Below are 24997 nucleotides of genomic sequence, written 5' to 3' on the forward strand. Positions count from 1 at the left end.
TTGTCAATTTTGTGTTGTTTTATACATAGAATTAAAATACCTGTCAATGTATATTTGATCATAAACATCAAAGCTTTGTAGTGCTAACAATAAGTATGAGTTGGAATGTTTAGTCGGTCCACCAATTTTCATACTCATGTTATCACAGCGTTACTTCAGGGATGAGTTGGCTTGGTGTATTATATACCCTCTGTTTTACAATCACAGCTAATCAGGGCAGAAAGCTTACACCTGACAACACCTGTATTAGAATACATGTAAGAAACAATCCACACTCACCTTCTTATTGAATGCTACAATAATGCTTCTTTTCATTCGGGATTATCATGGTTGGTGGGTCCACAGCTCAGGAGATGGAATGAACAATTTCAACCTGTGGAACAGTAGGAACTGTAAAAGGGATTGAGTGGATGTACAAACACAAACAGAAACACTGCTGGATATCTGAAATGTAAAAAGTAGTGAATGAGTGATATTTAGATAATACTGAGTAACAGAGACAGAAAGCTATGTATGGGTTATTTGGGGATATATCACATCTATATGATGATCGAGGTGGACCAGACTGTCTTATCTACCCTGTAGTTATCACAAGTCCAGGATATACACAGTACAGGATAAGAGATGCACCTTCTGTGATTGAGATTTGACAAGATCTTCCTGATGAGTGAGAATTGATACAGTATAGATGCTGGAGGAGGATATCAACACAGAGCAGATTGATGAAGTGGCCATTTCAAATTCAGAGCTGAATGATGAGGTAGGGTGTTGTGTTGCTGACAGTGAAATACTGATAGGGAAGATTGAGGAGTCGAAATTTTTTTTGTGATAAATAGACAAAAGGTATGGTAGTGTAACATATTGGATGATCTGACTGTTTGCTGTGAAGTTGTGATCGAATCTGATGCCCCAGGCTAGTTGAGAGAGGTGACACTTGTGCCTGTATCAGTGTTGTAAAGTTAATTAAACAGGTGCTATAATAACCCATGTAGGAAGTTAAATGGAACTAAAGTGTTCAAGTAGCCTTATCAGGGCCAATTATCAGCTGTTGATTCAGTGATTACGAATGGAGTGTGTTATAAGGTTCTGTAGTTAATGTTAGGTGGCATTACTTTCAGCTGCTGCCACGGCTCAGCTCCTCTGATTATAGAAAACATTATTGTGGAAGATGGCAGAACAGAGTGGAAGTAGTTACGGATGGGATTTTAAAATGGAATGAGGAGGGGAAATGACTAGTGTTACATAGCAAATATATCATAGGAAAAGCAGGATATTATTAAAAGGGAATAAAGTATTCATATAGCATGCAATGATTGCTGAAATGTAAATATTGTAGGATTTTCTAGTTCTGTGGAACTTTATCTATTAGAATGTTTGCAAGGTATGGTAACAAGTTCACTCCAATCTTTATAACCTCAAGATCAAAGTTGTTCTTCAAATTTTAGGAAACATAAACCGTTTCCTAATTATTACCTGCATTAAGTCTCTCTGAAAATTGAATGAATAGCTATGAAAGACTTTCAGAAATACTGTTTGTGATATAAATAGATCAATGGTTGTAAGGCTGAATACATATAAAGTTATTTTAGTTGAAATTGTGGGGACCATAAACTGTGAATTATGACAAAAAAATTCACATCACTGGAAAATGTATTAGATTCAATCACTTCATTTCCTTGAACATGAAGCGATTACAAGTTGGAGTTGTCAGTAAGTAATAATCACTGTAACACCATGGAATGTTATGTATGACAAATGGTGTTTGTTGATAAATGCATAGCAATCTGTATTCAGGACAGCACATCAGACAGAGATATGAATATTTATATGTGTGGTAGCACACACAAGCTCAGCTATGGATGGTGAGGCAGATGTCACACACATGACAGTAGGGAAGAGAAGACTGTGAGGAGAAAACCTGTGGTTTTGATGTAAGCTATATTAGGTGGGCACCAGTCATATCTGTGTATAAATGTGTAGATATTCCTACATATCATTTAGAATGCCACCTCTCCTTGATCCCACACCAGGTGTTGGAAACAGACTCCCTAACCCTCAATCATGATATCTATACATATCACAACTTTGTTAGGTATGTTTATAAGCCAGGATAAACAATTTCCAAACATCACTTTCTTTTAGTGTTAGCTTTTCTGTGGCTCTGTTGGCCCCTTGAATTACTGTATTATGGTCTTGATACTGTATTACATTACTCTAGAGGTACAGGCCCTGTGGACCCTTTTGATTACATATTGTCTCAATATTCTGCTGTATAGTTGGTAATATTTGCTGGAAATTTAATTTTACTATATTCAGGGTCAATAAAGATAGTGAGACGGCTATTTTACCTATATACATGGAATCCAGCTAATAGGCATGTGCAAAAATCAAGCCAAAACTTAGGACAACTGCATTATATTAGCCCATGAAATTAAATAACTGTGTAGTAGAATTACATTTTTCCAATGTAGACCTTGTAGACTCTGTAAGTCCTTTCAATCACTGTAATATGGTTACAATGCTGTATTACATCATAACAGTATTACAGGCCCTGTAGGCCATTTGGATTGCTTTTATACAGTCTGCTTAATACCAGTGATACAGGCCTGATAAGCCATTTTGATTGGTATGATACTATCTTTCTAATACCAATGATACAGGCCCTACATGCTCTTTGGATTGCTGTGATATTGTCTCTTACCTGTGATACAGCCCCTTTAGGCCCTTTGTATTGCTGTGATATGTTTACAATGCTTGTCCCTTTGGATTGCTGTGATATGTTTACAATGCTTGGCCCTTTGGATTGCTGTGATATTGTCTCTTACCAGTGATACAGGCCCTATAGGCCCTTTGTATTTATTGCTGTGATATGTTTACAATGCTTGTCCCTTTGGATTGCTGTGATATTGTCTCTTACCAGTGATACAGGCCCTATAGACCCTTTGTATTGCTGTGATATGTATACAATGCTTGTCTCGTTACACTGCTGCCTTGTATCTGGATCAACTTCTGTCACTTTTTTCTACAATGATTGTACTTGACACTCCACATCTTAGTAGCAGAGATAGACAATTATTGTAAATCAGGAGCTGTGATAGGTTTTGGTTAGGTTCTGTGGTAATGTACTGACCTTCCCTGGCTCTATGTTATACAGTATGTTGTCCAGGCCTATTTCTGTCAGCATTCTTTAACAGTGACTTATCTACAACTGGGATAGAAAGTAGTAATACAACTTTGTAACAAAAAATGTCTGTCAGCACTTGTGAAAAATGACCTAATGTGTTTTTGAGGTTACAAAAATAGAAAGGTAATGCTTACTTCAGAAGTGTACTGAAGATATATATAACAACTGCATGAGATTATATTCAGAAAACCACACAACTAGATAAAAAGGTATTGTTATTTTGTAATGTCAAAATATATGTGTCATATAAAGATCAGATTATGAAATTCTGTAACCCATTTAGCACTTTGTGTAATGGCTTGTCTCCCTTTGGTAGCAGTAAAACAAAGAATAATTATTTCTATTTCTAAGTTAAAACATTGGAGTGTGCAAGACTACATGACATCAGATCATGTGTTCAATATCTAACCCGGAAAACTCCCATTGTAGAATGGCATATACAGTAGGGTTTTTTGTATCATGAGTAGCCTTCAAGTTTACATGTGATATACTGAAATAGTTCAATGTTATCGCTGAGGATATCATGGACCAGTCATTGTAATGTGTGAAGATATTAGTATATTCTGCAATGTCTGAAGACAGCCTAAGTAATACCTCATTTACAGTGTAGGTATAAATCAGACGCAGGACTTGTTTACTTTCCATTATAGATATATTATAATGGTCTCCATTACCATTCTCAGTGTATTGGAGGCAAGATCGTATTATAGCACTATTCACAAGTTTGCATCGCTGCAAGACAAGAGTGCTGTCACATGATCTGAATCAATAGAAAGCTTATTACATTACTGACAACGGTTGCCTGGCAACAGTCACCATGACATGGAAATGTCATCCATCTTGGGTCAAAAGTCACTTTTACAAGTGTTTTACTGTGAGTCTAGCACTTCCGATTAATTTTGCTATCTTCAATCAAAGTGCTCCCTTAATTTGATAAAGTTTGTGTTAATGTGATGAAAATCTGTTCCGTGTCTGCTGAGTCTTTTTTTGTGCCTGTTTGTCTGGATTATCGTTATTTTCAGTTTCCATGGCAGAAAGCTCTCTGCCTTTTCCTTGTATTCATCCTTAAAGTCCCATTTAATGCTTCATTTGGCAGGTTTAACAGGTAATGAGAGAGTTTATGAGAAAACTTCCAACAGATGATTATGCAAATATAACATTAAAACCATCTCAAGCTGAGTATTATCTATCAAGAAACACTAAGTGGTAATACCAAAACAAATAGAAATTAATAGAATTAAGTCTTACTGAAAATACAATGTCCATAAGGTCACAGATGTGTAGAGACACAGGGCCTTGTTCTGATGTGTAGAGACATAGGGCCTTGCACTGGTGTGTAGAGACACAGGGCCTTGTTCTGATGTTTAGAGACACAGGGCCTTGTACTGGTGTGTAGAGACACAGGGCCTTGTACTGGTGTGTAGAGACACAGGGCCTTGTACTGGTGTGTAGAGACACAGGGCCTTGTACTGGTGTGTAGAGACACAGGGCCTTGTACTGATGTGTAGAGACTCAGGGCCTTGTAATGGTGTGTAGAGACAAGGCCTTTTTGTATAGTACTGATTTGTAGAGACACAGCCTTGTATTGAACTGATATGTAGAGACACAGGACCTTTTTGATATCTAGGTAGGGGCTCATGTATTAGGACAGTACCTTCTATCAAATAATGCACACTATAATATGTATCAGAAGAGGTGTTCTTTGAATCATTATATAATCTGTAGGTACAATAGTGTTAAATGCTGTGGTAGAGAGAGAGAGTACTATGGGTATGTAGAGTATGTGGCCTTGATGGGAACACTGCCAATGTATACCTGACAGATAATGTGTAACCTGTACTTCTGTGGTGCTACAGTAAAGGCAGTCCTCTGGTAAATAAGGGGCTTTGTCAGAGGTTACAGGGAAATTTCCAGAAAGCTGTGAGTCTGCACTTTTTGAAGGCATGCAATCGAAAGCATCAAAAACTGACCTTTATTGTACTGGTGGACATGGACCTGTCTTTATGTTGAAGTTGTTCATTTAATGATTGTAAACCAGGTGTATGATTGAAAAGTGACTAGTGGAAATACAGTATTGGATAAAGTCAATCAAATATGCTGTCAAAAAATTTATGAGTACCAAAGTCATAGGCACTGTTGAAAAATTGTGTCCTAGAGAAATGTTGAAAATTACCAGTGTTCAAGAAGTGGTCACTTACTGTGTCCAGAGGCCTATTCAAATGCCTGACTGTTATGGATATTTTGAGTATGGAGCTTGACTCAGAGGATGAGTTCATTGAAGTTTTATATGATTATTGGGTAAGGCTTCCATATTTTTCTACTAAATCAATAACATTGTCATCTACTAGTATTTCATTGCTTATGTTGTCCTATAAACTTCCATAAAGAAGCCTTATGGTATTTGATTGACCTTGACTGTCTAGTTGTTTTGTGATTGACCTTGACTGTCTAGTTGTTTTGTGATTGACCTTGACTGTTTAGTTGTTTGTGATTGACCTTGACTGTCCAGTTGTTTGTGATTGACCATGACTATACAGTTGCCATGATGCTGTTCCAACTTCTGTCATTGGCGATATGAATAAGTTATGGAACATGACAAGCCATTTCAGTATTTCAGGGGTGGATGGATAGTTTTTCTCAACACAATTCGTTATGATATTAACCAAGTCATAATTCAGTTTTAGCAGATCTTATTAGCCCACTATCTAATAGATGGTGGGTTATTCAAATCGCCCTGCGTCCGTGGTCCGTCGTTCGTCCGTCCGTCCGACCGTCCCGTCCGTAAACAATTCTTGTTAACGCTATTTCTGGAAAAGTACTGGATGGATCTTTCTCAAATTTCATATGCAGGTTCCCCTTGGTCCCTAGTTGTGCATTGTACCTTTTTTTGAACTGATTCGCATTCAAGATGGCCGACAGGTGGCCATCTTGTATTTTGGAAGTAAAAGTTTGTTACTGCTATTTCTGGAAAAGTACTGGATGGATCTTTCTCAAATTTCATATGCAGTTTCCCCTTGGTCCCTAGTTGTGCATTGTACCTTTTTAGGACTGATTTGAAATGAAGGTGGCCCACAGGCAGCCATCTTGGATGTCGACAGTAATACAACACACGCATATTGTCCATTATCCACCTGTAACTGACTGCTATCTAATAATACTTTGGGATCTTTTTCAAATGATATTTGAGAAAAGGTGCTTAATAAAAATATCTTGTGCCATCATTGAGTACATTCAATGAAGACCAGTTCATGAACATTTACAACACCTGTAACACACAAAAAAAAATAAACAAATCTTCAAGAACTGAAAACAGATCCTCAAATGGTGGGCGCCAAGATCCCTCTGGGATCTCTTGTTGATAATTGTCAAGACTTTTCATATGAGTCAGTCTCTTCATACCATCACACAAACCGAAGTCATCAGCATTGACAAAGGGGAAGTAACTCACTATATGTTAACAAGCTTTCATTTTTTAAATTGATACAAGTATATTGTAGATCAAATGCTTCAATCTAGGATTGAATTCAATTTAATTCATGTAGAAGACAGTTTAGGGCCTTAAGGCAACAGTTGTTGAACCCACGCCCACCATCAAATACACTGCTCCCAATCATATGAGTCATTGCTGGCTGAGGTTTGTTAGAAAAATTTTAAAAATCAAACAAAGCGTGGCATGTGTTTGTATTGTTATTTCAGTTCAGAAATGATGTTTCCCCATTAACTAGAATTTATAATTTGGTGACATTGAATATGCAGGTAGAATTTCCGTATCTTTAACTCAAGGAAGTGTTCTTCAATGCCAAACTCCTATTCACAATTCCATGCAGCAATGGTAAGAAACAAGGCTAAATGAGATACCGATCGATTGACATCGTGCGCAGCCTGTGTATATCGAGCGCGGTGCCGTTTCCAATATTTGCTTCTTTGGCCCGTGATTGGTGATCAGACTATACAGAGACTGGTTACCGTGGTAGTGTTGGACTGCGCGGTATCGCACAAGCTCCTTCATATTTTATTCGTATTGATTTGAGCCTTTCAATCAATACTGTGGTGTGTTGGTGTGTTTTCATATTATCTGTATAACCAGAGTCAACAAGAGGCTTGCAACAGCATGATGTCATTCTGGAACATAGGTGATCACTTTCTGCCCAGGTACACAGAGTTAAGATGTTACCAATGGTGAAAAAATAGGGACAACTAAAAAACCCTGAGACAGGCACAGCCAATCAGCCTGCAGGCAGGACAAGAACTCAGAAATTGATTTTGATGGACGTGGCTCATTCAAAATCTATACCAGTGAATGTACAAATACAGTGTTTGCTTTGCAGTTTGGATGATATTGATAGTCTATTTTGATATTAATAATTATGTGATATTAGGAAGAAATGAAGATTAGAGTTGAAGCCTTCACACAGATAAGGGATTGTGTCATTGGATTGTGTTTGTGATCTCACACACTGATAGTGTTTACTCCCTGTTGATAAGTGGATTTTAGAGACACCTCGAAACCCAATCATGGTAAGTAACTCTAGATCAGGAATCCAGACAGGTGTCATACTTATTTAATTCCCCTGTTATTAGCGCGTAATACACCTGTTATTAAGGTGTACCTATGTAGAAATGAATCCAGGTAATTTACACTTGGAACAATCAAGGATTTGATTACATATTGACGTTTATTGTGTGTATATTGGAACTGTATACTCTGTCATTTAAAGTATAAACAAACATAACTTTGTGTGCTCTACTTGTACAGGTGGGTAAATATATGTCAATACCAGGTCTATTGACTCCAGATAGGTACACACCCAGACACTCCTCACAGAAGTCTTAGTGTTTTAGCACGACGGGACGGCATGTTCAAATCTTTGTAGCGTTTTGTTGGTTGTAGGAATCGGGTAAAGATGTATTCTTCAATAGATTTGTTTGTCACTTAACTGTTTACAAGGACTGTATATAAATGTCTGCTGATGACACTTGTGGCCCATTTAAGTGGATTATGAAGTGGTAAATAAATTAGGCGTGTTAGCCATGTGATGAAACGGTCCGAGATGTCAATGTTAATTAGACAGGAATGAAGAATAGTTACATCATAAATTTATAGACTGAGGAATGTTGAGAGGTTTAACCAATCAGGTCTCCACTGGGTGATAGTGGACTCTTCTGGTTGTTATATACAATGACATTAAAATCTCATTCAAAGGCTATTGTCAACTAATATGTGCTGTTTGATGATGTTATTTATAGGATTAAACATCAGACACCAAACGTTCGGGGGACTTTCCTTCAATTTCTCCTTTTCTCTCCAGTAGAAATTTGTTTGAGTGGACTTCCTGTAGCAGCATTGATCTACAGATATGCATCATTTCCTGATTATGGTTGTGTATACTTCTAGTAGAATTTTATGCCCCCTTAGAAAATTGCATTAGATTTTCTTAGTACTTGCTTTTTTATGTACTTGTTCCTGCAATAAGCTCATGGGGTAACATGTTACTGCTTACTCAATATCAGGGGTGGGCTTATTACAGGACAATGAATAAAGCATAAGATTTTATCGAACAGCAGTTGATAAGGACATCGGCTGCTTACTAGTGTCTGATTCAGTTGGATGCCTGCATAGCAACATCAATATCGGTTGGTGATTGTACTGTTTCAGTTGAACACTAACAAAACTGATAAGACTTCAGCATAATTCTCAATTATTGCTAATTTTTTCTTAAAAGAACAAACTTTATTTTCATGAAAAGGTCCCAGGTACCTATTGAGATGCTAGACTTGATGTGTCTACAGTGCAGAATAGTAGACTTTACACTTACCAGATATCAATATTTACTGTTTAGCATATCTGTTCACCATTTCATTGATTCCTGACTGAATTGGTATGGCTTGTAATGGGTTTGTGTACATACTGAGTCAGCACCATTTTGCCATAATCCTTTTATTTCCATAGGATATTAGCCTAAAGCTTTCTGTTGCATGATAAAGTTAACATTGATGACCGCATCTTTTTATAAGCTTGTCTATGTTTTAACTTAACCGAAACAAAAACCCTATGGAAGAGGATGAATTGAAATGAGTTTGTGTTGGTTTTCTAAATTCTGTGCTCTTTGATATATAAGTTTATTTTGGTGATTGTTCTTTGAATCATATGGATTTGAATTGGTAAGGTACAATCAGACAAAGACACCTATTCAGTTTTGTTAGATTTCCTGATAATGGACACCAAGACCTAGTAGCTGCTGTGTTGTGATAAATACTAGTGTCCTTTGATGTTTCTGTACATAGATGATCATTTTGATATGTAAACCTAACAGAATATGATAAAGTTTTATGACAAAGCACTTTTACTTGTATGATGACCCCAAAATTATATCCTTTTGCCAGTGATTTTGAAGGGTGTTATGACCAGATATTTGATCAGAGTAGATTGGTGAATCTGCATGAGATAAAAGTTTGTTCAATTGTGTGTAAAATCATGAGAATTTGAAAAAAAAACAGGTATTCTATTGGACTGAATTTTCCTGATTTTAATAAGAAATAAAGAGTCTATCAAAGAAATTACTGTTAGGTACTGTTAGTGAAAATTATTACAGTTTTATCAAAACTTTGATTAAAAAAGGACATTTTTTTTCTCAAAATTGATGTGTGATTTTTTTTTTATTACCAGGTAATTTGATTTTCAGGGTTTCTTTTTTTTAGCAGTTTCATTTCATCCTTGGAAATATTGTAAAATAGCACCCCTTGTAAATAACCAAACTTCAGTAATCGGATCAACAACACATTTGATTAAGAGAACTAAAAAGATTAACGAAAATAAAACACCCACAAAAATTACAGATTTTGCTGTATATAAATTTGGTATCATCTCTCATGAAAAAAATGACTGTGAAAAACATTACAAACCATTCACAATATAGAAATAAGCATGTAATTGGTAGCTATCCAGGTTAATATGTTCACAATATCCTGGTGTTCATTCAGACATTAGAAATCAATAAATAGCCTACAACTACCAGCTGTAAGGATTGATGATTAGGTCATTGTCTGAGTGATAGTTATAATGACACAGATGTTTCTAAAGTTCACAACTGTATGTGTGACTATATTTCTTATGCTTTAATTCTAATTGTGCTGTTTATTCACTGTTGGTAAGTTCTTACTTGCAAATGACATGAAAATGAGCTGGATATGATATGAGAGAAGTAAATTGATATATCTTGCCTGTAAATCATTGCTTTCATGGACACTACATGTGTTAAATAACCATCTTTCATATGCATATAGTGCCTCAGTAGCCTTTCCAACCTTTTCTATATATACTCTCTTTGATGGCCTCCTTTTCCATGGAGACTTTTGATGGCAACCTTCTCTATGGATACTGTTTCTGATGGCAACCTTCTCCATGGATACTGTTTCTGATGGTAACCTTCTCCATGGATACTGTTTCTGATGGCAACCTTCTCCATGGATACTGTTTCTGATAGCAACCTTTCCCAATGAGACTTTTTCTGAACAACATTTCCTAAGACGGTTTCCTGCCCTTGTTGCGATATGCTGAATCTTTAGTACTTTGCTATTTGTTCCTCCAATGGCTGGTGGGTTGGTTTGTTAGGTTTTTGTTAGACTTCATCTTCTTGTCTATTTATTGGTCTGTAATTGTTTAAGAGGCAGAACGTTGTTTGAATTTTACATCAATATTATCAGATGTTATTGGATATGAAATAGTTTCATATTTTTCAATTTGTTGACATTGTTTAATGTCAAACTTAATGTCTTCTATTGGTTGAATTCTAATCCTGAAATGTAGTTATTTTAAGGCTATGCCACTAATGATTGAACTCATTTCCATCAAAGCAAAATAAAGCCTTTCTCTTCCTGATCTATGTCCAGTGTTCCTGTGCTGGATATATATTCTTTGCAAGCAGACAAAATAGTTTTCCTGGTGATTGCCTCGAGCTTCAGAGATAAGTGGTAAACTGTTACATGTAGAGGAATTAAATCCCCATAGAACATCAGCTGTACAGTACACTGATAGTTAATGGGCATCAACAGTATACAGGGATGAATATTTAATGAAAACACTTAACCATGTGACGTAGATACATAGGATTGAACAGTGCTGCTAGCAAGTTCTGTATACTTGGACAGTTCAAGTATCAACATCAAATTCACTGATCAATTTAGAATTATTTTATCCCTGTTAATATTTATTGAAGATTCAGGGAAACTGAAAAAGCTTGATCTATAATTTAGTGCTGTTTGATGTTTTACCAAACTTGAAACTATTTTTTAATCTATCGATGTGTAAAATATTTAGGATACCAGAAATGTGTGTTTATAAGCAATTCCTGCCAACATTCCAGTAAAAATGTCCACTTGTAGAAGCAAGTAATCAATATTTATGCTTCAAGACTGATGTAGTCCCAACTGAGTCTCACTTCTATAGAACATCACTGGACTGACCCGCCGTTTCATCTACTCATAAAAACAGTGACATGTGCACATCTTTATCAAGTCATGTTTGAAGCTGAGTAGCAATTTAATATATGAAAAGTTGCCAGAAGTAGTTATATGGGTTTTTTTTCTCAGAGATCAAAACAAATCCAATTCTATATATAGGATGTAAGGAGAAAAGATTATGTAATGTGATGACTAAGTTAGTATTGTGTTCACATTCAAGTTTATATTTGACAAGTTAATTATGATCATGAGTCATAGTGATAAAGATTTTGTTTTCTTTTTGTTTTTAAATTAAATAATATTTCAGTGATTTGTTTGGTAGTTGGAATTTGAACTTGTATTGAACTTGGATTTTATTCCTAAGTAAGTCGATTGTCGATAAACCTTTTACAATTTTTTGTCAACAGAAAAATAAAAGCCAGACTAAAAATTTTTCTTGAAGCTGTATTGTTTAAGGATAAATTGAAGACTGAGTGAAAATGAACGATATCCTGCATGGGTTAACAAACCCTTGTTTGAATGGTTCTCTTAACTTCTGCATTAAGACTACCTTGGAGTCTGGATAAAAGTGTTCTTGGCAGTAGACGGGTTAGATTGACCTCCGAGTACCTGCATTCTCTTTTAGTGTATATCGAAAAAATTAATGGTTTGTTAAATGATTTTATGAATAATAGGAAATAATAAAAACAAAGACCTGTCATCTTCATCACCAGAAAAAATATATGTTCCAGAAACACAGGTACTGCGTAACTATTGTGTGTACCAGTGAAGCGTTATGGCCTTTATAGACATTCATGACCTTTTTAACCTGTGATAGAAGTTTGTGATGATTTTGACCCTTTTATAAGATTTATAACTTTTTGACCTTATTACATGATTTTGTGACATTTTGACCTTATTACATGAACTTGTGACCTTTTGACCTTATTACATGAATTTGTGACATTTTGACCTTATTACATGATTTTGTGACATTTTGACCTTATTACATGATTTTGTGACACTTTTTATTACATGAACTTGTGACCTTTTGACCTTATTACATGATTTTGTGACATTTTGACCTTATTACATGAATTTGTGACGTTTTTGCCTTATTCTTGCAGGCATACCAGTCTGGATTGGAGGGAAGTCCCAGGAGAAGAAAGTCATTTCTGCCTGGTCCAAAGACTTTCGGAGGAGTTCCTGCTCCCTCCACCAAAGTGGCGGGGCTGTCAGACCACCAGGGGACAATCTCACACTACCAGCCTGTTGACACCCACCAGGAACTATATGTTGGTCAGCGTGTGTACATAGGAGGCATCAAACAGGGCACTGTCCTCTACTATGGACGCACTCACCTGGCTGATGGCATCTTCTGTGGGGTCGAATTAGATGAACCGGAAGGAAAACACGATGGACAGGTACAGGGTGTGAGGTACTTTCGGTGTCGACCAGGACATGGTATATTTGCTCCTGTTGAAAAGGTCACTAAGGTTGGGGATCGTCGAGCTGATGAGGCGTACGAAAGTGATTACCAACAGGCTTTAGCTAGTCAACAGCGACTCTCACGCAGACTCCTTCCCCAGCCAAAAACCTACGCTCGTACAGGTTCACGGGAGAGAATTGCCATACCATCATGCATTGAGGAGCAGAACGAGGACATTACTGATACTGTAGATGAGACAGAGCTCCGTTACTTAGAAGAACAGCTTCGGGCAAGAAATTCACCCAAGTTAGTCGGTGATAACCAATGCTGGGACTTGAATGCCAAGAAGAGTCTCAGTGACACCTATACCAAGGAGGATTTCACAAATGTTAAGTCCTCGCCAAAACGATCACGTCTGCCTGCATATTCTAAAGTGGCCCCTTCCAGGAGCGAGGAGTATAATTATACAGAGGTGGCAGCAGATATTGAGCTGATATGTAAAGAGGAGAAATCAACCCAAAGAAGACAAGATGTAAAAGATTTCAGTAAAACCTATACTCTAAGTGATAATCTCCCAGACGTGGTCGACCACCATCGCCCTCTGACAGAGAGCTCCAGTGGTGACGATTCGCTTAGCACTGATGCCAAAGAGTGCCTGTGTAGTGACCGAAGGCAATACTTCAATTTGACCTTTGACACAGGAAGCAATAACAGCTCCCCACAACACCTTCCTAAGGATACTGGTGTGTTAGAGGCAGTATCAGCAAAAGATGCCACACAGCCTCGCAATAACTTGGATAGTAGTAATTCCAGTCTTGGTCTAGTTGACGTCAATGGTGCCGATTTCAGTACTGACCTACTTGGTATAGATGGAAACTTAACTGACAGTGAAAAACTCAAACATACATTTAGTGTGTCAAAAAGAACAGATAGAGTTGCCTCCCTTAGTGATACTTTCTCTCTCGATCATGCCGTGACCTCAACACCAGAAAAATTACTGTCTCAACAGGATCTGATAGCAAAACATGCTGAACAAGAATCTCTCTCACATGGATCAAGAAAATCTCTGTCAAAAAGGAGTTTGGCTGCAACTTTTGAGATTGAACATAAAGACCTGCTGCCTGTAAATACTGGGGATACGCTTGACTGGCGACAAGAGGCATCAGATGGTGAAAATGATGACAGAGAATCTTACGGCAGTGAAAACCAAGTGGAACAAGAGGAAAATGTTCGACAAGTCAACATTGAAATTCAAAATGTGAAAAATTCTACGTTTTCAATTTCTACATTAGATCAGGATGGAAAAGAAGCGTTAATACCAAACGTCGGAATTACAGGTGAAGAGTTAATTAAGAGTGGCGGACCAGTGGAAGTAGAACAGTTACTCTCTCAAAGATCCAAACGGCCTATGACTGATTCTGGTATTGGATTGACTGATTCTTGTGAAATGAGACGGTCCCAAAACATGGCTGACTCAGGTGAATTCCGTCGATCTCAGAATTTGGAAAGTGTGTTGGAGGATGTTGACCATATTTCTAGCCTTGCTAATATAAGAGGTGTAGGGTCGGTGAGTGGTGGACATGATTTACAAGATGGACATTCGAATGATTCGCTGCTTAGAGCCGACTTAGAGGCTGGGCATCTGAAACAGGGGAGGCCACTCTCTCTCATATCTACCACCAGTGCAGACACAGGTAGGTTCACTCTCTATTAGTCATATTTCCATGCAGATTGCTGTAAATTTTATTAGACTATAGTCAATGAATTTAAAGTTTTTGTTGAGGAACTTGAGAGTTTTTTTTCTGATGTGATTGAAATTGATGGTGAAAACTGAATTATAATTTGTTTTATGCATTCAAGCTAGGACTGTTGGATTTTAAACTAATCACTTTCGACTATTAGTCCAACTTTCTTCATGCATTATTTAAAGTAATTTGGAAAGCAAACTTCGCACATCTATCTGAATATTCAAAGGTAGGCACAAATGAATTATTCAGATCTGTCTAAACCAAACAAAATTTTCCATAACATATGAAAGCATCAATGGGGCCTTGATATATCTTTATATTGTACAAAAAAGTTGGTTAGAGAACTGAGCAGAGTCACAAAAGAGTCAAATAATGAACTCAGCTGCACATCATATGGCTGTTTCATCCTTCTACGACTTGTTATTGTTGCTTAGAGCCTAAATCATTGAAACAATGGCGGTGACTGAGAAAATCCAAATTTGTGCAAATAAATGAAAAAACCAGATGGAAAGGAAAGCATTTTAAATTAAGGTAGTGAAAAAAAAAAATTGGAAATTGGACTATCAAAGAAAAACTATAAGGGTTGATGGATGGGGGTTGGGGTTGTCATTCACTGTTTTTTAGCCTTGTAAAGACAGTGTTAATTTTGGCAATGAGACATTCATTACAAAATATGTCACAAATATTAAAGAGATTCTTTATGATTTGTTGAAGCTTTTAAAATTGTCATTTGTAATGTTTTCTTCTCATGCAAGTTTCAAACATGTTTCAAGGCTTATATCACTTTAAGTATTCTGTATTCTGAGCACTTTTTCCATGTCTTAAAAGCTTTGTGGTTTGTATTACCTGTTTTAAACAACATTTGTGTGGGTGTATTGTGGGCTACATAATGTATATGATGGAGCCGGAATGCCGTGCAGACTTGTGTTCCTATCATCGTATCATTGACATTACATGTAAAAACATAGCAACAATTTATTATGCTACTATATGTGACTTGTAGCTCCTCACCTGTGCCCTTCACCTGAAGCTCAGGTACACATATTTATACCTGTAATTAATGCATAATGTTTCTGCACTCTTTTAGAATCCTCCAAGCATGAAATTTCACGTTAAAGAAAAAAACACTATTTACCAGATACATTTGAAGACTTTTGTAAATTGATTACTTAAAAGGTCTAGTTTTACATTGATGTGATAACTTTTGGGAGATGTACAGTTTTCATCACTTCACGGTGGTAATAAGATAACACACAAGTAACAATATCTGCGAGAGATAAAATTTGTGCCGGGGCCACGTTCATCAGTCCAGATATTTTTGGGGACAGGTGGTAAGTTATTTATAGTGGTTAGTAAAATTCAAATAGTTACAGTTATGCATTGTTATGCAAGTCAAGTAAATGCTTGCATATGTTCATTCATAAGATATATATATACAAAAATGGACTTATCTGTGAGAGGTAGCTAAGTAGCCACTCATCAGGTGAAACAGTGGCAGTTTATCCAGGTAAGGTGAAGCTGTTTGTGTGATGTTGTATCTAGCAATACCTATAAGACTTAGTCAAGGATGAGATAATTTTGCCGAGAGGTAGAATATGAATGTTAATGGGTAATGTTACCAATTGTTGTCAGTGTTGTGGTGGATTTAGGTCATTACACCTGTCTGTGTATCTGTACTAACAAGATTTAACAACTGACCATTATCCTGGGAGGAGTTCGAAGGGGGATGAGGTTTGTGACTGGAAGGGTGATGACAGAGAGGCTTGTCTTGTCTGATATAGCAGTACCTGAAACACATGTTCAGTAATTTTGTTGATTCTGTCATGTAAAGTTACACGCCCGGCTGATAAATTATTTCAACTTTGTAGACTGCTAAGATAACTTGTGAGCATACTTCCTTAAACAAAAAAAAAAAGTATTAATCATTTTGCCGCAATAAGAATTTCCAATACGACATAATTTTAAATAAATTTAGGCACTTTAAACAAATTTTTTGCAGGTTACGTGCCTGATACAGATACTGATATAGAGTTGGAAGTTGGGACAGCAGGATCACCTGTACACTGGGAGGAACAGAAAAGTCATTCCAGCGCCTCCGAACTGGACAAGGCATATGCCAACACCTTCAAACATTACCAAGCAGGTAGGTTACATGGTCAGGAGTTACCAACAAGTTATATCTTGTTTTATCTCTGATACGTGCTGTGACTTTGTATAACATGTCTGAAAGGTTAAAATTAATAGCATAGATACATGCTGTGATTTCATATGACTTGTGTTTAAGGGGGAAAAAATGGATATTATAGATTTTTTTTTATCGTATATCCATCAATTTTCTATATGAAACCTATATAAGCCAAAGAACTACTGTGTTTATCTTAGACCTAGGGGTCCAACACATTTCTTAATTAAAATCAGGGAGTGGGCTTATTACAGGACAATAAGTCAAGAGGCCTTACACAGTACTTCTTACTTAAAGTCAGCTGGTGGTCTTGTCACTAGACATAGCATTGCTGATCTACTAGTAATACATAAGGACATGCAGGCTTATTACCAGACTGGGGATATTGCAGGATAAAAACAGTATAAAGGTGAATTGTTTGATGGATTTCGTTCGACCATGTTGTTTTTGTTACCTATTTAAAAACAATACTGTATTGAGTGTATTCATTATCAAATGATGTAAATGCAGGAGTAATCTTGTGTGTATAAAAGTCTTTTGTCTCGCATGTTGAATGTTTTTTTTTTGTATACAGATTGTTGTCTTGAAGGTCATACAATTCTTTGAAGGTCAAAGTTAGATCATATTTAGTCCTCCAGATGTAGACAGCTATGTATACACTGATTGTAAAATCATTGTCAGTCTGTTGGCTGGTATACAGATATACCAAAGTCTCTAGTAGGCTTAATATTGCCCGTTATTCATATTGTCATTTGTCTTCCTTTTAGTGTCCATTTTTGTGCCTGATTTGAAAAGTACACAATGTATTTTTGTGTTATAATCAATTGAACAGGGTTGGTTTAGTCTTTATTTCATTGTTACTGAAGATTGCTGTTCTTGGATGTGGCTTTTCTTAATATTGTTTGTCCTCTGTGTCGTCATCTCTTAGTCGAATTTGTTTTACCTTACATACCTTCTGACCTTGTCCATTGATTTTGAAGTAGTTGAAAACAGTTGTTACTGCCGTGCATTCCAATATGATATTTATACACAACAGTTGTGTAAAATGCTGTAGAGACTTGTCATTTGAGTGGTTTTTGACATTTCCTTGTCTGTCAATCCCCAGGGATGCCTTATGACTCAGTCTATTGATTGGTAGAGAGGCTGATACAGGACAAGTACAGGGATTAAAGGTGTCATAACCTCCAGTATGCACTTTTTACTGGCCTTCACAGCATATTTAGCACATTGGGAAAAAGATGTTAATGCTGCTGTTGTGAGATGTTAAGGCTGAGTTCACTGAGGATGAATAAAAACAGCTCTTCTTTAAAAAAATATATTGATTTTGACTGACTCACACAGAAGACACTTTTCACCATTTAGATCTGAGCTTGTCTATAATTCCAGATAACTGCAGTGCTGCATATAGCGAGTTTGCTGGAGTTTTGTTAGGAAACCTGCATATCTGAGGAGGTGATATTATTAGAAAACCATTCTAAATGTCAAGATGTAGTTGTTACAAAAGCTTGATTAACCCAGGTCTGATTGTAATTAGATCTGCCTAACTAAGGTCTGTTTGTAACAAGATCTCCCTAACTGAGGTGTAAATGTGAGGACTAGATCTGCCTAACTAAGGTCTGTTTGTAACAAGATCTCCCTAACTGAGGTGTAAATGTGAGGACTAGATCTGCCTAACTAAGGTCTGTTTGTAACAAGATCTCCCTAACTAAGGTGTAAATGTGAGGACTAGATCTGCCTTACTGCCTAACTCATTGTTAGGACCCTGCCTTACTGAGGTGTCATTGTTAGGACTGCCTAACTGAGATGTCATTGTTAGGACTGCCTAACTGAGGTGTCATTGTTAGGACTGCCTAAATGAGGTGTCATTGTTAGGACTGCTTAAATGTGGTATCATTGTTAGGACCCTGTCTAAATGTGATGTCATTATTAGGACTGCCTAAATGAGGTGTCATTGTTAGGACTGCCTTAATGAGGTGTCATTGTTAGGACTGCTTAAATGTGGTATCATTGTTAGGACCCTGTCTAAATGTGATGTCATTGTTAGGACTGCCTAAATGAGGTGTCATTGTTAGGACTGCCTAAATGAGGTGTCATTGTTAGGACCCTGCCTAACTGAGATGTCATCGTTAGGACTGCCTAAATGTAGTGTCATTGTTAGGACAGCCTCAATGAGGTGTCATTGTTAGGACCCTGCCTAACTGAGATGTCATCGTTAGGACTGCCTAAATGTGGTGTCATTGTTAGGACAGCCTCAATGAGGTGTCATTGTTAGGACCCAGCCTAACTGAGATGTCATTGTTAGGACTGCCTAAATGTGGTATCATTGTTAGGACCCTGTCTAAATGTGATGTCATTGTTAGGACTGCCTAAATGAGATGTCATTGTTAGGACTGCCTTAATGAGGTGTCATTGTTAGGACTGCTTAAATGTGGTATCATTGGTAGGACCCTGTCTAAATGTGATGTCATTGTTAGGACTGCCTAAATGAGGTGTCATTGTTAGGACTGCCTAAATGAGGTGTCATTGTTAGGACCCTGCCTAACTGAGATGTCATTGTTAGGGCTGCCTAAATGTGGTGTCATTGTTAGGACTGCCTAAATGAGGTGTCATTGTTAGGACCCTGCCTAACTGAGATGTCATTGTTAGGACTGCCTAAATGTGGTGTCATTGTTAGGACCCTGCATAACTGAAATGTTGTTGTTAGGACTGCCTAAATGTGGTGTCATTGTTAGGACTGCCTAAATGAGATGTCATTGTTAGGACTGCCTAAATGAGGTGTCATTGTTAGGATCCTGCCTAACTGAGGTGTCATTGTTAGGATCCTGCCTAACTGAGGTGTCATTGTTAGGACCCTGCCTTACTGAGGTGTCATTGTTAGGATCCTGCCTAAATGTGGTGTCATTGTTAGGACCCTGCCTAACTGAGGTGTCATTGTTAGGACCCTGCCTAACTGAGATGTCGTTGTTAGGACTTCCTAAATGTGGTGTCATTGTTAGGACTGCCTAAATGAGGTGTCATTGTTAGGATTGCCTAAATGTGGTGTCATTGTTAGGATCCTGCCTAAATGTGGTGTCACTGTTAGGACCCTGCCTTACTGAGGTGTCATTGTTAGGATCCTGCCTAAATGTGGTGTCATTGTTAGGACCCTGCCTAACTGAAGTGTCATTGTTAGGACTGCCTAAATGTGGTATCATTGTTAGGACCCTGCTTAAATGTGATGTCCTATCACATTGATTAAAGTGTTATCTTTCACTTGTTAAAAATTACTAGTTTGCAGAATGACACCAATTAAAAGAAAGCTACACAGATCATCTCATAAAATTGATCTATCATAAAGCCTGGTACAAAAATAACCCAAAAAACAGAAACCTAAAGGGGGTTCACTTCTATAGTAAACTTTCATTTCCATGGAAGTCAGCAAACAATGCTGGTCAAACTACCCTATTTTAAGGGTCAAACCAAACCGCCAACCAAATGAAAGTGGAGCTAGACATTTCAAGAGGATTTGTGTCGACATCAATAGATAGTTTACTGTTGTATTTTCTGCTGAATAGTAATAAGTGACAGGTTAATTTTTCTGTTAATTAAATGTTTTTTTTAAAAAATAACTGTCTACATTTTGATGCATACCAGGATACCAGTTATAATGAGAGAGCAGTGCCCCAGAAAAGCATTGTCAGCTTCATCCTTTCATAACTGTCCTAAGTATGCCAGTAATTTTGCTTGTGCAAATATAATAAACAAAATATATTACAGTGTCTTCAGTAATAAAAATGTAATTCATAAGTGTCTGATATTTTTTCTTATTAGATATCCTCTAGTTTTGTTTGCTGTGATAAATATCCCTTCTTAACTTACTTTACCAGTACTTGATAACAGAATAGGAATGAAGGAAGCCGTTTGTTGGTCTCTTCTCTAGACACAGCCTTCCTAATGTTATCTGATGAAAGACTTTCAAAGTTTTTTAACTGGAAGGAAACACCAAGCATTGCCTTGATTTGATCTATAAAACTTAACAATAAAATGTTGTATATGAGTTAGTCAACAGGACACACATTGTACTTACAGATAATATTGTGTTGATATGGTAATATTTTCAGTTAGTGGCCCTTTAGCAATACATACTGTTTACTGGTGAGATTCTCTAGGGTAGAATATAAATTTTCATAATTAGGCTCAGAATATGTGATCAGTGGAGAGACGATAGTGCCATATCAGTTTAGATAAGGTAAGATAAAAGATAGGTCTGTATGGGAAGACTCAGTCGTTTGATGTTTCATCCCGCAGACTTCAGTGATAATAAAACAGAAAGACCGTGATATTAACATTATCTTGGCTAATTATCTGATCCTCCATATCGTAGGTAAATTAATCACCTTTTTTCAGTAATCGTGTACATTACCACAATAATGCATGGATAATTCCATTAAAGCCAGTGTATTTTAAAATTCTTACGAAATTTAACCATGGATTTCATCAAAGATTTAATCAGGTGTCGCAAATGTAAATCTTTATTTTAGATTTTATTCACATGAAGAAATTCTTTTGTGGTAGGTATATAATAGGTACACCAGCAGTGTATTACTGGGATGTGCATTAAGATTCTATCTTTTGTATTGTTATACAAATTTAATCTATATCACATTCATTAAATGCTGGCAAATAGTTGCTGTCCCGCGTAGCTGAAAGGTCAAACATTGTTAGTCACTGTCCCAGTATCTGGTAGGTCAGACACCTTTAGTCTCTGTCCTAGTATCTGGTAGATCAGACACCTTTAGTCTCTGTCCTAGTATCTGGTAGAGCAGACACCCTTAGTCTCTGTCCCAGTATATGGTAGATCAGACAATTTTAGTCTCATTCCCAGTATCTGGTAGATCAGACACCTTTAGTCTCTGTCCCAGTATCTGGTAGATCAGACACCTTTAGTCTCTGTCCCAGTATCTGGTAGATCAGACACCTTTAGTCTCTGTCCCAGTATCTGGTAGATCAGACACCTTTAGTCTCTGTCCCAGTATCTGGTAGATCAGACACCTTTAGTCTCTATCCCAGTATCTAGTAGATCAGACAACTTTAGTCTCTGTCCCAGTATATGATAGACTGACATTGTTAGTCGCTGTCTCCAGTATATGATAGACTGACATTGTTAGTCGCTGTCTCCAGTATATGATAGACTGACATTGTTAGTCGCTGTCTCCAGTATATGATAGACTGACATTGTTAGTCGCTGTCTCCAGTATATGATAGACTGACATTGTTAGTCGCTGTCTCCAGTATATGATAGACTGACATTGTTAGTTGCTGTCTCCAGTATCTGGTAGATCAGACACCGATAGTGACTGTCTCCAGTATCTGGTAGATCAGACACCATTAGTGGCTGTCTCCAGTATCTGGTAGATCAGACACCATTAGTGGCTGTCTCCAGTATCTGGTAGATCAGACACCGATAGTGGCTGTCTCCAGTATATGATAGACTGACATTGTTAGTGGCTGTCTCCAGTATATGATAAACTGACATCGTTAGTTGCTGTCTCCAGTATATGATAGACTGACATTGTTAGTCGCTGTCTCCAGTATATGATAGACTGACATCGTTAGTTGCTGTCTCCAGTGTATGGTAGACTGACATTGTTAGTCGCTGTCTCCAGTGTATGATAGACTTACATTGTTAGTTGCTGTCTCCAGTATCTGGTAGATCAGACACCGATAGTGGCTGTCTCCAGTATATGATAGACTGACATCGTTAGTTGCTGTCTCCAGTGTATGGTAGACTGACATTGTTAGTTGCTGTCTCCAGTATCTGGTAGATCAGACACCGATAGTGGCTGTCTCCAGTATATGATAGACTGACATCGTTAGTTCCTGCCCCTGTCACTACTATCTTATCTACTGATGATGTTTGGCTGAATTATACATCCCTAGTCGCCAATCCCCCATATTGTCCCCACGACTGGTTTGTTCCTTGAACATTGATTACAAGATGTGAGTCACGCCTTTTACAACATTAAAACTGTTGATTTGTGGTGTTGTTGTCACAAAACACTTGATGCCTGTCTGATCTGTTTCATTTCGATACAAAAAATATAACTTCCCTATCAAGTCTGAGAAGCTGAACCAATCAGATTTGTCACTAAATACAAAAAATAAGGTCACCTTATATTTTTCATTCTACTCGGGAATGGTGTTCATGGTGATCTGATGTAGTTTACACTGTTCACATCTGTTTGATAATTTGTTACAGCTTTGATCTCAAAGGAGCTGGATCTAAGTTGCCACTGAAATTTAAGAAGCATTGATGAAATTTTACTTAAGTATAGTGATAATGCCATGCTTTTACCACACTGTAAAGTAACTCATAAATATCAACCAGCATTCACCAAAATTTTGAGTGATTATAAAACCTTTTTGAATTTTCATTAAATATTTTTAAGAATCTTTAATAGAATTTTAACCATAGTCTTACTGTTTATTGAAATATTTGATATGTTGCTTTTCAGGAGTGACACGGACTGTACGATCACAGGGAATTGACAGCGATTCTGACCTATACAGTGATGCTGGAACAATCGTACCAGAGGATGACACTCTGAAGAGCACTGGTATTCTCGAATTGTATGTATCATGTTAAAGAATTAGTATTTCAAGGAGAAGGAAATTCGGGGATGGAATTTATAGTTATAGATTAGGGTTAGAAGGTCAAGGTAAGGACAAATTTGGTCATATGTCAAGATTGAAAAATCAGGAGTCATAGGTCAGTGTAGTATTGCAAGAGCCATTGGTCAGATTTAGAATGTAAAGGTCATAGGTCAAAGTTTAGAGTGTTAGGGATAGAGGTTTTGGGCCTGTTTGAGAAAAAATCCCGAAAGAATCAACAGATGTCTGGACTAGTGTCAGAACTATAGGGTCAGGGTAACATAGTTATAGGATCTGAGGACAAAATAGGTTTGATAGAGGGTAAGAAATAGGAGTTAAAAGTGTCAGGTCAAAGGTTAGGGGTTAATTAATAGGGAGGGCGTAATTAATGGATTTCGTGTTAATCAGTTGTTAGGGGTTGAATTATGAAGTTTTGGGTCAGCGGTTGCTTAATAAAACATTCCATGGGTGAAAACTGTATAACTGTAACCCCTGCCAATATTGTGTTGTATCAATACAATTCTATCATAAATTGATGTCTAGAATTGTCTTGATTTTGAACAAATCCTCTGCACATTCTATGTAAGTATTATCTGATGTGGAAAGTCAATTTAAATGCTTGATTCCTTAATAATGTCACATTATTATGTTAATGAAATGTTAATGTAAGATTCGCCATAAAGAGAAGTACCTAACAATGATGCGTGTAAATCTCAGTCATATCCTAATGATAGAAGTAATTAACTGTAGATCTAATCACAGATATAATTACCTACAATGCTCATACAATTTTATGGCAATACCAACAAGTTTTATGGTAATTATAAACACATTAGAATTGTTAGTAAACAAAATTATTCTGGTTTGTTAGTACTTTGATGTGTTGGTAAATAGCCATAACTAAATATAACTCTGGATGTGTATTAGATTTTAAAATAAATTTATTTTAGTACGGTACATTTAAACGTGATTGTACCGTGAGCAAGTGTGAAAATAATCCTTTGAAGTAAATTTCATGGGAATAGATATAACATCCAGCACAGTCACCATCTCATATGCAAATTAAATCTTAAAGTACCAACCATGGAATTCAACAATTGAACAATTTAAAAGTACCAGCAGAGATTTGTGAAGATTAAAATTTGAGTTGTGAGTTAATGCTTGGATTATAGAGAAGGTCACAATGGCTTACGTGTGTTTCAATCGACAGCTCGGCACCTTAAACAGATCTTTAGATCATGCTGATGCACCTTAGTGTCACAGATTGTATACCTGTTGCATTTTTAGCTGGGTTTTTACCTGTGTTTTTACCTGTAATGATTGTCGGACAGTACCGTGCTTAACACAATCAGGAGTTACTTGACTCCCTAGGACGACAATACCTC

At 37.0% G+C, this 24997-nt stretch overlaps 2 protein-coding genes across 3 annotated transcripts in view; both read left to right on the forward strand.

The window, feature by feature from the left end:
• Positions 1–624: 624 nt before the first annotated feature.
• LOC132558306 (uncharacterized) lies at positions 625–23607 on the forward strand. Its single transcript, XM_060222852.1, has 4 exons — positions 625–760; positions 12751–14746; positions 16800–16943; positions 23477–23607. Exons 1-4 carry the CDS (start codon positions 689–691, stop codon positions 23605–23607), a joined length of 2343 nt encoding a protein of 780 aa, XP_060078835.1. The 5' UTR covers positions 625–688.
• The window catches only part of LOC132558354 (microtubule-associated tumor suppressor 1 homolog), a 60773-nt gene continuing 59267 nt past the window's right edge, over positions 23492–24997 (forward strand). For both annotated transcript variants that reach the window (XR_009554542.1, XM_060222901.1), the window contains exon 1: positions 23492–23591. The gene's annotated coding sequence lies outside the window, so the exon portion shown is untranslated. The remainder of the gene's footprint in view (positions 23592–24997) is intronic.

Source organism: Ylistrum balloti, unplaced genomic scaffold, assembly GCF_031769215.1.
Source record: "Ylistrum balloti isolate Yb309-2 unplaced genomic scaffold, AGI_CSIRO_Ybal_v1 Utg370780, whole genome shotgun sequence".
Taxonomy (NCBI): domain Eukaryota; kingdom Metazoa; phylum Mollusca; class Bivalvia; order Pectinida; family Pectinidae; genus Ylistrum; species Ylistrum balloti.